The sequence below is a fragment of the Arachis ipaensis genome, chromosome B04 (genome assembly GCF_000816755.2).
Source record: "Arachis ipaensis cultivar K30076 chromosome B04, Araip1.1, whole genome shotgun sequence".
NCBI lineage: Eukaryota > Viridiplantae > Streptophyta > Magnoliopsida > Fabales > Fabaceae > Arachis > Arachis ipaensis.
In genome coordinates, this window is record NC_029788.2 from 67,446,706 (window position 1) to 67,460,692 (window position 13,987).

At 40.3% G+C, this 13,987-nt stretch overlaps 1 protein-coding gene across 1 annotated transcript; it reads left to right on the top strand.

Moving 5' to 3' along the window:
• LOC107639351 (PE-PGRS family protein PE_PGRS16) lies at nt 590-1,727 on the top strand. The gene is made up of 2 exons (XM_021121182.1): nt 590-1,207; nt 1,259-1,727. Exons 1-2 carry the CDS (start codon nt 595-597, stop codon nt 1,498-1,500), a joined length of 855 nt encoding a protein of 284 aa, XP_020976841.1. The 5' UTR covers nt 590-594; the 3' UTR covers nt 1,501-1,727.

The following is a 13,987-nucleotide window of genomic DNA, read 5'->3' on the forward strand; positions in this document are numbered from 1 at the left end:
ATTTAATTGCCAATGCTGTCTACTTTGAAAGGTTTTAATTCAAATAAGTTAGGTTAATTCGTAAATTAAAAATACTATTCGTACACTAAAATTAGCTACTAAAATTAACTACTAATATATTAGTGTATAAATGTATATATAATTTAATTTATTTTTAATATATATTTATATTTTAATATATTTTATATTAATAACTAATTTTATTTTAATAACTGATTTTAGTATACAAATTAACATAATTCAAAATGGAAAAGTCTAGAAGACCAGTAACTTTATCAAATTCTAGCCAGCATATAACCAGTAAAGAAGAGCGAATCATTGGATGAAATCTCATACTAATCTCACACTATTAAAAACCTCATTAATAATTATTTGATGGCTATAAATTTCAAAAATTACTCCTCTAGTATTCCTCATTCAAAATTATATCATTTCCGTTAAGTAGCATTTAAAACAACCTACCCACTAACCTTAAAACTCGTGGAAAAACAATCCCCTCACGTAAAGATCAATTTAATTAACTTCCCATCACAGGTAATCAAAAGGGTCCCAACACACTGACTTCTGGCTCTATAAATTGAACTACTCCTCTTCATGCAAATGCACCAAAATCGTTTCACTATGTCCAAAACCACTAGTGCTTTGCTAATTTTATCTCTCTATGTGTTGGCAAATCTGAACAACGGTGTTGAAGCTGCAGGGAGAGGTAGTATCCCTAGAACAGATGCTGAGAAAGATCACCACAATGATCTTCTCTATGGACCTCAACACTGGTTCTTTTTCTCCCCATTTTTTCATCCTTTTTGGTTCGGCCACTTGCCCCCTTGGTTTCCGCACAATCATGACAACCTCGCCGGCCCTCCTTTAGACATTCCACCTTTTAAAGGTGATGGAGGCTACGGCCCAGGCCCTTTCGGTGGGAATGGGCCTCCAAAAGGCGGTGGTAAAGGTCCCATAGATGTCCCTCCTGTTAAAGGTGGTGACGGAGGTTACGGTGGTAAAGGCCCTATTGACGTCCCTCCTGTTAAAGGTGGTGATGGAGGTTATGGTGGTGACGGTGGTAAAGGCCCTATTGTTGGTCCTCCTATTAAAGGTAGTGATGGCGGTTATCCCGGTGACGGTGGTGACGTTCCTATTAAGGGTCCTCCTGATGGAGGTTATCCCGGTGACGGTGGTGACGTTCCTATTAAGGGACCACCTGATGGAGGTTATCCCGGTGACGGTGGTAACGTTCCTATTAAAGGTCCACCTTATGGAGGTTATCCCGGTGACGGTGGTGATGGAGGTTATGGGGATTATGGCGGTTATGGTGGTAAAGGACCTATTGATGTCCCTCCTGTTAAAGGTGGTGGTGGTAAAGGCCCTATAGACGGTCCTCCTATTAAAGGTGATGACGTCAGCTATTATGGTAAAAGCTCTTTGACCGGTACTGAACCTCCTAAACGTTATAAAGGCCATGGCTTAAAAGGATCAACTCCTCTGCAAGGTGGTGGCAGATAGATAAATAGATAGATATCACTGAGTGTTTATGTGTGCGTTACATAGTGATACCTTTCCTGTATAACTAAATAATTTGCATGGATTGAACTTGTGTCCCACGAAGCTATAGCTGCGTGAGTATGTGTCCTCTGTGGTTTGAATATTATATATTGATGATGAGCCATGTAATATACTTTCTCAATATATTGTTTGTGCTCTTTGAATCAAAATTACAATTGTTCGTTGTATATATGTTAGGTCGTTGTGAGATTGAGTGACCAGTAGAGTGCTAGAGGAAGATGTGTATAATACTAGTTTAATGACCCGTGAACGCACGGTATAGATGAATAAAAAATTTACGATCAAATATTAAGATAAAGGAAAACTCAAAAATCTATTAATTACAACTTAATCTAAAAATAATATCTAATATTAATTATATATTTATAGATTAAAGATATGTATATTAGGTTTAACATTGTAAAAAAGAACTACCATAAAAATTAACAAATTATAAAAAATTAATCTTACAGCAACAGTATTTACCTAAAAAATAATACATCAAGCCCTAAACAATATACAGTAAATCAGCATATAATCAAAATATAATTTTTTTTATCATAGACATTAAGCCTCAGAAATCAAATACGACCCAAACAACTGGATACTATTAAACATTATTAAAAAAAATCACATACCGAACAAATATTAATGAATAATCATTCGGCAAATATTGACAGTTTTACATATAAACTATAATATAAAACAAAAAATATAGTACAAGAGTTTCTAATTAAAATTCATAAGGCAAAACAACGATAAACAAAAATAATTTAAAAATATGAGAAAATAAATAAACTTCAACAAATATAAAGTTAATTAAGAAATTAACAAAACCACAAAAGTAACAATCAGAAAATACATTAAAAAAATAAAAAAGCAATAGACAAAACTAAATATAAAAAATCACACCAGTGAAGAAAGAGCTTATAGCTCGTTTTTACAATCGATCTATAAAAGAAAAAGTTTTTATCATTGGTGAGTCAATTTTAAAAGTTATTTAATTGAAGGATAAGAAATCAATCGTTTATAAAAAATCGTCCTCTAATTGGAACGTGTTACGGATCCGGCCCACGGATCCTACATCCAGAACGGTCCCCGAACCCGGTTACCAGGGTCCGATCCCCTTCGCCCTTCCAGAAGGCCCGAAACCAACCCACTAGAACTCCTAACCAACTTTCGAATTCAAACGTCTCCCTTATCTTAGCCAAATAAGATAAGATAAGATAATTCAAACGTCTCCCTTATCTTAGCCAAATAAGATAAGATAAGATATTCACCATCACCTATAAATAGAGGACCCAGGTCCCTCCAGGTATTCATTCATTCCTCACACCTTCTACCTCTTAGATCCATTCTGACTTGAGCGTCAGAGTGTCTTTGCAGGTACCACCCCTCATTGCTCCAGGCAAGTGATCCGGCATCTGCCTCAACCCGCAAGTTCTCGATCCATCTCTCAATCCGTACCAGAGACATCTTGTACATTGGCACCGTCTGTGGGAACTTTGCAACGTTGTGGCGACATGGCGGATAACCCAGAAGAGCAATCATCAAACTCAGATTTCTTGCGTCTAACTGAGAGCAAAAAGGAATAATGTTTCCTTAACTTGCATCACCTTTGCATGTTTATGCATCCTTTCGCCCTACTCCAACGGCGAAATCCCAAGGGAATAATGTTTCCTTAACTTGCATCACCTTTGCAGGGATAACACACCTTCGCCCTACTCCAACGGCGAAATCCCAAAGGAATAATGTTTCCTTAACTTGCATCACATTTGCATGTTTATGCACCCTTTCGCCCTACTCCAACGGCGAAATCCCAAAGGAATAATGTTTCCTTAATTTACATCACCTTTGCAGCGATAACACACCTTCGTCCTATTCCAATGGCGAAATCCCAAAGGAACAATGTTACTTGCAATTACCTTCTTAGTGATAACACTCTTTATGCACCCTCGCCCTACTCCAACGGTGAAATTCCAAATCGTCTGAGCCCAAAGTCTCGCCTCCCTTTAGTGGGACACCTCCACCTTTTGGACCCTCTCATTCACCACTCCCTCATCCGTCTCTCCAAGCGCCATGGCCCCATCTTCTCCCTCTACTTCGGCTCCATGCCCACCGAGGTTTCTTCTTCTTTTGAACTCTTCAAGCTCTTCCTCCAAACCCACGAGGTCACCTCTTTCAACACGAGGTTCCAAATGTCTGTCATCCGCCGCCTCACCTGTGACAACTCTGTCACCATGACATCATGAACGACCTCCTTAAATGCTACCACCGTGGCCAAGCTCAGACCTCTCAGGAGCCAATAGATCAAGAAAGTTCTCAAGGTTCTTGCACATATACGGGGGACAGCCAAATCGTGGCGGCATGACGGAGAGCCTCGATGAGCAATCCTCCACCCGACACCCTAACTCAAACCCACAAAGCCCAACTCCTGAACTCCAAGATAACACTCCTCCCACCCACGGGAGGATAATAAACGCGGCACATCGCCAACCAACCCCAACCCAGCAACAACCAAGAGAGGACAACCGTCCTCCCACTGAAGCCCGGCCACCCGATGGGCTGGCAGAGAAGGCGGTCCAGATAATCCAAGAGTTGTGCCTCAGGGTGCAAAACCTCAAAGGCCGAGTCACACCCAAAGAACGGTACCACCCGGAACATACAAGCCAAGCGACCTCCAGGACCTAATCTCATCGCGATACCAGGAACACCAGGCCCCCTGAGCAACAACACTACAAACAGCACGATCGCATCGTTTCCCTAGACCCGAAACACCGACGCGGAGAAGACGACCGACGGCACCATCGGGAGGCCAAACGAGCAGGAAACATGCACGTGATAATGGAAGGCATCCCGTTCACAGAAAAATCCTTGAAAGACAAACTCCTGAAGGACTTCAACAAGCCACTGACATGAAATACGATGGGACCAATGATCCCCGGGAACACCTAACGGCCTTCGAGGCCAGGATGAACCTGGAAGGAGCCGCCGACATGATCCGGTGTAAGGCCTTCTCGATAACCTTAGCTGGCCCTGCGATCAAATGGTTCAACGCCCTCCCCAACAGATCCATAACTGGCTTCCACGATATCTCACAGAAGTTCATGGCCCAATTCACCACCAGAATCACCAAAGCTAAACACCTCATCAGCTTGTTAGGGGTCACACAGAAACAAGACGAATCCACACGAAAATATCTGGACCGCTTCAACGATGAATGCCTAATGATTGATGGACTCACGGATTCCGTCGAAAGCCTCTGTTTAACCAACGAGGGCTCATGAACGAAGGCTTCCGCAAACACCTCACCACCAAGCCAGTATGGACCATGCACGAGATCCAAAACGTCGCCAGAGACTTCATAAACGACGAGGAGGTCAACCAGGTCGTCGCCGCCAATAAACGATCAACACGGCAACACCCCACACGGTAACCCGACTTCCCGTCATAATCCGATGCCCAGAGAAAGTCAAAGAGACTAACCCAAATAAACCAACACAAACCGACCACCCAGGATCGGGAAATTCTCGAACTACACCCCCTAAGAGCCCCGATTACCGAGATATACCACCAGATAGCGGATCGGGGTATTATCTCGAAAGCCCGACAACTCAGAGAAAGAACGGGCGGCAACAAGACCCTTTACTGCGACTACCACCGAGGTTACGGGCATAGGACACAAGACTATTTCGACCTTAAAGACGCCCTCAAACAAGCTATAAGAGACGGCAACCCCCCAGAGTTCACCAAAATCATCAAAGAACCAAAACGCGGAAAAAGACAGGTCGCCTGAGAGGGAAGGACGCAACCTGAGAACACAAAAACAACCTCCCAGGGAAAGTCCAGAAGACGACCCGGCCATAGTAGTAAATGTCATCACGGACAATGATGTGTCAGGCAAGTCAAGATCAACACTAAAAAAGGACCTCAAAGTCTTGGCCGTCAGAGATCAAGCCCCAGCTACCACAGCCGACAAAACGATAACTTTCTTGCCTGAGGATTGCTAGCACAGCACCTCGGCCGAAGACGCACCTTTCGTCATCTCGGCGAGAATCGGAACAGGACTAGTTCGGAGAATACTGGTGGACACCGGCGCAAACTCCAACATCCTCTTCCGAGGTGCCTTCGACAAGCTCGGGCTCCGCAACGAAAATCTCCAAACACATCGCAACGGTGTCACGGGACTCGGAGACAACTTCCTCAAGCCAGACGGTTCCATCATTCTTCCCCTTACCATAGGGACGGGAAGCCAGAGGAAGACAATCCTGTCCAAGTTTGTGGTCCTCAAGAACTCCACCACTTATAACGTCATCCTCGGAAGGAAAACAATCAACGACCTCTCCGCTGTCATCTTTACCAAATACCTTCTAATGAAGTTCACGGCAGAAGATGGCTCCGTCGAAACCATCCACGGAGACCGGAAAACCGCGGTAGAATACGACAACATCAGCCTAGCCCTACGCAAGAGATCCCGAGACGCGGCAGGAATCTTCCTTTCCGATCTCGATGCACACTAAAATCCACGCATAACCATGGAAGGAAAGGACAAAGAAGCAAAGTAGGGCCTTGCAGACAAGGTCAGGAGTATAGCACACTTACGTGAGCTAGTCCTAAAATAGAGAATAAGCCTAAGGTATAATGGCAGCACGGTACGACGAGACTTCGGACCAGGAGATCTCGTCTTATGACAAAACAACATCGGTCTACCCACTCCCAATAAAACGGATATCCAAATAACAAAACGGGTATCCAAATAACAAAAATAGCGGCCCGGGGATCGATCACTCCGAGGCCAACAAAATAGATATCCAAATAATAAAATGGATATCCAAATAAGTAAACGGATACCTGGGAATCGATCACCCCGAGGCCAACAAAACGGATATCCAAATAAGAAAACGGCTACCCGGGAATCGATCACCCCGAGACCAACAAAACGGATATCCAAATAATAAACCAGATATCCAAATAAGCAAATGGCTACTCAGGAATCGATCACCCCGAAGCCAATAAAATGGATATCCAAATAATAAAACGGATATCCAAATAAGTAAACGGCTACCCGGGAATCGATCACCCCGAAGCCAATAAAACGGATATCCAAATAATAAAACGGATATCCAAATAAGTAAACAGCTACCCGGGAATCGATCACCCCGAAGCCAATAAAACGGATATCCAAATAAGTAAATGGCTACCCGGGAATCGATCACCCCGAAGCCAATAAAACGGATATCCTAATAAGTAAACGGCTACCCGGTAATCGATCACCCCGAGGCCAACAAAATGGATATCCAAATAATAAAACGGATATCCAAATAACAAAAATAGTGACTCGTGAATCGATCACCCGTAAAGCCAACAAAATGGGAATCCAAATAAGCTAAATAAACAAAGTCTTGAAATCGACCCACCAAGAGGCCTAAAATAAGTTCACAATAACGGCCCAAAAAAGGCCACACAAAACAAGCATGAGCTGACGGTCTTCCAACTCGCGGAAAGCCATACTGACCAACATCCTACCAATTGGTGCATGATGATGTCACGCCTTTTTCAGGCCCCTCACAGTCTCCCGAACTACAGAGAATCGGACTCTCCAATGACTTAGCATTGAGACCAAGAAAGCATACTCTCATGGTTCGGGGGCAACTGTTCCAGACCCGATCTCCGGGCCCTTCTTCGGAACGGTCATCAAACCCGGCATGTGATGAGACGCCCAAACAATGCGCTCCTGGCCTGACTATGAAACGGCTAGGAACTCCCCAAATCCTTGACCTCGATCGGAAAAACCAAACAACGATCTCCTTGCCAAACCACAATGGCAAGGAAAATATTTCTCCAGCGATGAGACCGAGCACCCTCACTCTCTCGCTCCGGAGGCAACTGTTACGGATCCGGCCCACGGATCCTACACCCAGAACGGTCCCCGAACCCGGTTACCAGGGTCCGATCCCCTTCGCCTTTCCAGAAGGCCCGGAACCAGCCCACTAGAGCTCCTAACCAACTTTCGAATTCAAACGTCTCCCTTATCTTAGCCAAATAAGATAAGATAAGATATTCACCATCACCTATAAATAGAGGACCCAGGTCCCTCCAGGGATTCATTCATTCCTCACACCTTCTACCTCTTAGATCCATTCTGACTTGATCGTCGGAGTGTCTTTGCAGGTACCACCCCCCATTGCTCCAGGCAAGTGATCCGGCATCTGCCTCAACCCGCAAGTTCTCGATCCATCTCTCAACCCGTACCAGAGACATCTTGTACAGAACGAAAACCTTTTAAGTGATCAAATGGTATTCAGAAAATACGTATTAATTTAAACAAATAGATACTCAAGGGGAGGTTAAATATATCAATGAAAAAATACTTGAAATAGTATCAATGTTTATAAAATAGGACTTAACTCAAAGGTAAGAGTTTAGAGCCAAAATTTAAAGCAAGCAAGAACAAATTAATCACAAAAGTACTTGGTATCTCAAGCCTTCAAATGTAGGGTTCTAGTAGTTCTTCCAACTCACATCGAAGACGAATTCTTTCTTCATCAAAAGAATTATAGGTGCTAATTTCTTCCTCCTGTTCAACTTACAATTTCTTATATTTTCTATTGATGTCAGCCAGACTATTTTTCATTTCATACAGCTTTCAAAACAAATTCTTTTTCCTCTTTTCAACTTTTAAGGGCCTTCCAACATAGCTTCTTCTCGAATTTTGACGAGTTCTTTTTCGAATTCTTCCCTACGTCGAGCTAGTTCTACATGAGAACTGGTAGCATTAGCAGTGATATTAAATTCGTATTTCTTGTAACTTTTTTCTATCGAGGCATAAGAAGTTTTTAGTTGTGAACCTTCTGTTTTGATTTCTGTCATGTTCTTTGTGATATCATCAAGCTTGTTGTGAGAAATAGATAAATTGTTAGCGATCTTCTCGAATTATTTTACCACTTTAGAGAAGGTGAGAGAAACCTGATATTTGAGAGAAGAACTTGGGATATCAGAAAAATTGGAATTCAAATTATCTCAATTGACCCACTCATCAATGGTGTGCTTCAAATTTTCATGAAGAGTTTTTAGTATCTCGATGGTCTAAGGAGTCGATTCCTTTTGAAGTCCATGACCGGGTGATCCTTTAATTGTTGCATTCATAGATAGGATTTCTGCTTTTTAATTGATATTGGACATGACAGAAAGAAGCTCATCTAATTCAACTAGAAATAAGGGTAGATAGAATTTGGTGATCTTTTGGAGTTGGAGTTGAAGTAGGTTCAGCTTGATTGTCAGGATTGGGTATGTCATTAACTTTTGGAATGGTTTGGGGGATATTTTTATCCATATTGTTGTCTTCCACAATAGAAATGTTGGAAGGAGAAGAAATAAGAGTAAGATCGACATCGATTTGAGGAGGAGAAAGTTTAGCTTCAAGAGCTTGGATTTACGTAGGATTGACTTGGTTTGGCTCGTTTGGTATGTTCTTCTCACGAATGGGTTGAACAACTTCATCGATGAGCTGGATGGTATCTTCGGTAGAACGAACAATTACCTTAGTTGATTATTCAATCTGTTCGCCAATTGGTTTGGTACCTTGTTGGGTTGGTAAGTACTGTGTAAAAACACAACCACTGAATGAGGAACTTGAAGAACGTTCCCCTTTATGTTGTTGAGATTAATGGAAAGTTTTGGGTAAAAGTCCCAATCTAAAAATTTTGTTATATTAAGACTTGAATTTTTTTTAGATTATTGTTATGACAATTTTATATAATACCTCTTCTTCTAAAGGTTGGGAGTTTGAGCAATGAGTGAAGCTTTTTCATGTGCTGTTTGATTTCGAACTACTTGAAATGGAAAAAGAATTACTTGAAAGAGTGGGAGTCTTCTTTGGAGAAATTTTGTTATTTTTATCAGATGATCCTTTAGTGGAAGATTCCACCTATTATAAAAAAAATAAAAGTCAAAGATAAGAGGCTAAGAGTATGATAGTTTAAATCAAATAATTTAAATTTAATTAAAAATGACCTTATCTGCAAAAATTTTTTTTCGCTTTTTTACTTTTTCCTTTTTTGATATTTTTGTAACTCTACCTTTCTCTTCGGAGCTTTTTGAATGGATGTTTCAGAACTGTTTGGAAAGGTTTTGATTAATCCTTTTGAAATTTCATCTAGCGGTCGACTGTAACGGGAGTAGTAACTATCCCACCATTCGGTGAAAGACCTGGTAACATAGCTACTGCGAAAAAAGAAAGTGAAAAATAATAACTTCGATTATTTTCACTGAGATCGAGACACTTATAGATTTCTTCCTTGGATTTCAAGTTAAGTCAACAAAGAGATGGAGATTTTCTTGGAAAAGGGCTGAAATAGCATGTAAAAAACCCATTTGTCTTGCAACATAATGGGCAGCATGGAGAGTTACTTTGAATTGATCTTTCTTGTATTGAGGTATTCCTGTCGGAATCACTTGAACAACAAGAAAATTAGACCAAGTTCCATTATTTACACTATAGCCATCACCATTGTTTGAAACAATATCACGTTGAAATCACGTCGGACCAGATCTTCGATCTATAAATCTTCATTGTGAAAGTTTTTGCATGAGTGGAGTTTCGAGAATACCTCCCAAAATAACTCACTAGTTGAATATGAATTTCTGAAATTTGGTTGTAAGGTGATTAGTCGAAATCCCTTAGTGATTGGTTTATCAAAAGCTACTATTCCATTTTATTTCATGTGATTTTCAAAAACAGCATTCAGTCAAAGTTGTAGCAGCCAGAGAGGACCTCCCGCATTAATAGAAGTCTTGTTCCAAAGGCTGTCCACCATTTGCCCCAGCTCCTCATAAAGATGGCCCAAGATTAATTTGGCTAGATTGAATTTATGTTTTTTATGAAGCAAAGCACCTAATGGAATAAATAATTTCTGCATTGAAACACTTCTTGAGCAAAAAACAATGGCATTGAGCCAGTAATATAAAAAGGCAACGCATTTGTCCTCTGTAACTGGACTGCCTTCGTCCCCCATGTTGTGTTTAATAAATTTCCCATATGATCCCTTTTCGATGATGTTATATTTTTTATAGGGCTTCATGTCGAAAGTTGCCATAGAACCACTCATCAGAAGTCCCGTAATAGTTGTGACGTCGAATAGAACCACTCATCACAAGGAAGGTGAAAATTATTTGTGATTTTATTCCAGAAGCAAAATGCAGCCCAAATCATCCAGTGGTGTCTTGTCGGTAGAAAATGTGAGAGGCAAAGAAGGTCATGGATTCCTTGTAATTTTCTTGTCTCCCTTCTTTTAGATTCAATCCTTTCATATTAGGCAAGGAAGTTGGACTTTTTAAGAGATTTTGGGATTATTGCAAAAGGATCGTTTGTTATCAATGAAAGGTTCTATGAATAAGTCTTGTTTGATGAGTAAGTATTCTCTTTCAGTACTAGGAAAGTAGTGGGATACTTTTTTATCTTGCTCGTAAGAGTTCAGAGGGCTTACGAATTAGTTCTGTTTATCGTCAACAGAGAAGGGGAGTGGAATCTTTTTATTATTTGTTGTATCGATCAGGTCTTCAATAATTGTGTCTGCAGTCTGGCATAAGATTTTTAAACTTGAATGTTCAAACGTTTTAGCTTCGGCCTGTTATTCTGATTGATCGCTAGTTTATTTTCCTTAACTCTTGGATGAAGAATCTACAGAAGCACTAGATATGTCCATTTCCATATGGAAGAAGAAATGAAATTTGCTATTTGGGAAAAACTTATGTAACAAAGAATTAAAATAACAATAAATATGAGGCTGAAATGTATAAAATAAAGTAATCACTTACCACAGTGAGTGAAGGAATATGGAAGTTGTATAACCCTTACTATTAGAATGTCATGCTTCTGGTTATGCCACTTTGAAAATGAGGATATTATGACGACTTCTATATACTTGTTGAGTTAAGAAATTAACTAACATGATTAATGATGACAAACATTATTTTATGAGAATTACCCAATTAGTTTTGATCATTTTGTTCAAGTGATGCAGGTCAAAACTCAATGTAGCAGTAGCCCAATAAGTAATAAATTGAATTGGCTGATGGGCTGTCCAAACAAGAAATTCCAAGAAAAAAACAAAACTAAGAGATGTTTTAGCTGGGCCAAATAAATCAAAGCCAACCCAAGCCCGAATTGAATTCTCTCAAGCTGATCTCTCCAAGTTGTTGCCTCCAAAGCAACGTTCACTTTTTCACTTCGGTCAGAACTCAGTAGAAAAAGAGAGAAAGCTTCGTTCTTTAACTATTCATCAAAGAAGAAAGAAAGAGAATGCTTAATCAGAAAGGAAAAAGTCTAATCACCCAAATCTAATCATCTTAGGTTAAGTCAGAAGTTAAAGGTGATTTGTTTCCTCTTGCATGCATTTTACTTTCCTCTCTTCTTCTCCAACTCTCTGTCAATCCAATTTGGGATACATGGAAAAAGTGATTCCTGATAATCACTGCTGTAAATCAATGGCCAAATTTATTTCTTGGGGATAAAGTTGTTGCTTAAGGGTTCAGATCTGTGTTTACCATTGAAAATATTTTTCTTTCCTATCTTGAGGCTTTCGGTCAGGAAAGAGGGTCAAAACCAAAGTTCCTAATTTGACGATTAATGGAAGAAAGTGAAAAAGTAAGTTGGTGAAGCACAAAGCTCTAGGGTTGACTTGGAAGAGAGCAACTCAGCAACATGCAAGGAGATACAAAAAGAAAATTTTTGTTCATACTGAGAAAAGGAGAGATAACCAGCGTTTGAGGTTTATGTTCTAAGAAGTGCTCTCTGAAGAAGTTCATCAACTTAGACAGTGTTTCCTAATCAAAGGAGCATCCAGAATGAGAAACTAAATCAGAGGCAAGCAAATCTGGTTTATCACATAGCAAAGAGGCTGTTGAAGCATTAATCTCCTTCATGTTTTATAGATTGTAGTTTTCATTTTTAATGTATATCTTTCTGTAATTTCTTGAGTGGAAAAAGGCTAAAAGAGAGCTTAAGAAAAAGCCAATGAGTGAGAAAAACACTGAGTGATACACTAGAGTGAAAAGCCTAGAGTGATTTCAGATTTCTTTAGGTTGTTTTTGTGTCTTGTATCTTGTACCTGTGATGTATCCCTTTTTAGTTGGGTAAGCACTAAGAGTGAAGAGTTAGGTATTAGCATAGCCAAATCAAGTTAGGTTAGAACTTGAGAGTGGAAGGATTGTGTCAATCCTGTGGAATTGGTGTATGTAATACTTTAACTATAGTGAAAATTCCACCACTGTTGTGGTGGAGACTGGATGTAGGTTGCATTCCACAAGGCAACTGAACCAGGATACATGATGGTGTCATCTTCTCTCTTCCCGTCTCTATTCTAATTTCTGATATTCATGAGACAAAATAAAATTGTCTCATAAATTTTCTGCTGCTGGGTTCAAACAGATTCAGACTGAAAGTTTGTTTTAAAAGGGTTATTTCATTAAAGTAAAAGAAGGTCATAGATTCAACCCCCCATTCTCTAAGCCTTTTACAACCTTCAATTGGTATCAAGAGCCAAGGTCTCAAGAATCAAGCTTCACCGGTTGGAGCAAAGGTCCAATGGCGAACAACTTGGGTACAACCACAGTTGCCTACACTCTAACTGAAGGCCAGTCAAACAATAGGCCTCCCTTCTTCAACGGGAAGAACTATGCCTACTGGAAAAAGAGGATGAGGATCTTCATCCAGTCCATTGACTACAACATATGAAAGATTGTTGGGAGCGGCCCCAAGATTCTAACAAAAAACAAGTGATGATGGAGTGGTGACTCCAAAAGAAGAAACTAAATGGAATGATGATGACAAGAAGAAAATGGAGCTGAATGCTAAAGCCATCAACCTTCTTCACTGTGCTATCAGCTTTGAAGAATACCGAAAGGTGTCTAGGTGCAAGAGAGCTAAAGAATTTTGGGAGAAACTCCAGGTTACACACGAAGGCACTAAACAGGTCAAAGAAACGAGGATCGATATGCTGCAAAAAGAGTACAAGATGTTTAATAAGAAGGATAGAGAAATCATTGATGAAGTGTTTGAGAGATTTTCAATCATAATCAACAATCTTGATGCTATGGGTATAACTTACTCAAAACAAACCCTAATGAAAAAACTCCTTAGAAGCCTCACAAAGGAATGAGAAACAACTGCCACTGTCCTAGCCGAGAGTAATAACCTAAGCCCTATAACATATGATGATCTGAGAGGAAAACTCCTTGCCTATTGGTGCACGAAATCATGATTGTTCATTCCTTGGTAACGGCGCTAAAAACTTGGTACGCATGTTCATAATTTTAGTTCTTTTCACAATTTCGATACAACTAACCAGCAACTGCACTGGGTCGTCCAAGTAATAAACCTTACGTGAGTAAGGGTCGATCCCACAGAGATTGTCGGCTTGAAGCAAGCTATGGTCACCTTGTAAATCTC

Coding starts and splice junctions, on each gene's coding strand:
- LOC107639351 (XM_021121182.1), top strand. CDS start 595: ATGCAAATGCACCAAAATCGTTTCACTATGTCCAAAACCACTAGTGCT. Junction 1,208..1,258: donor TAAGGGACCACCTGATGGAG/GTTATCCCGGTG, acceptor CACCTTATGGAG/GTTATCCCGGTGACGGTGGT.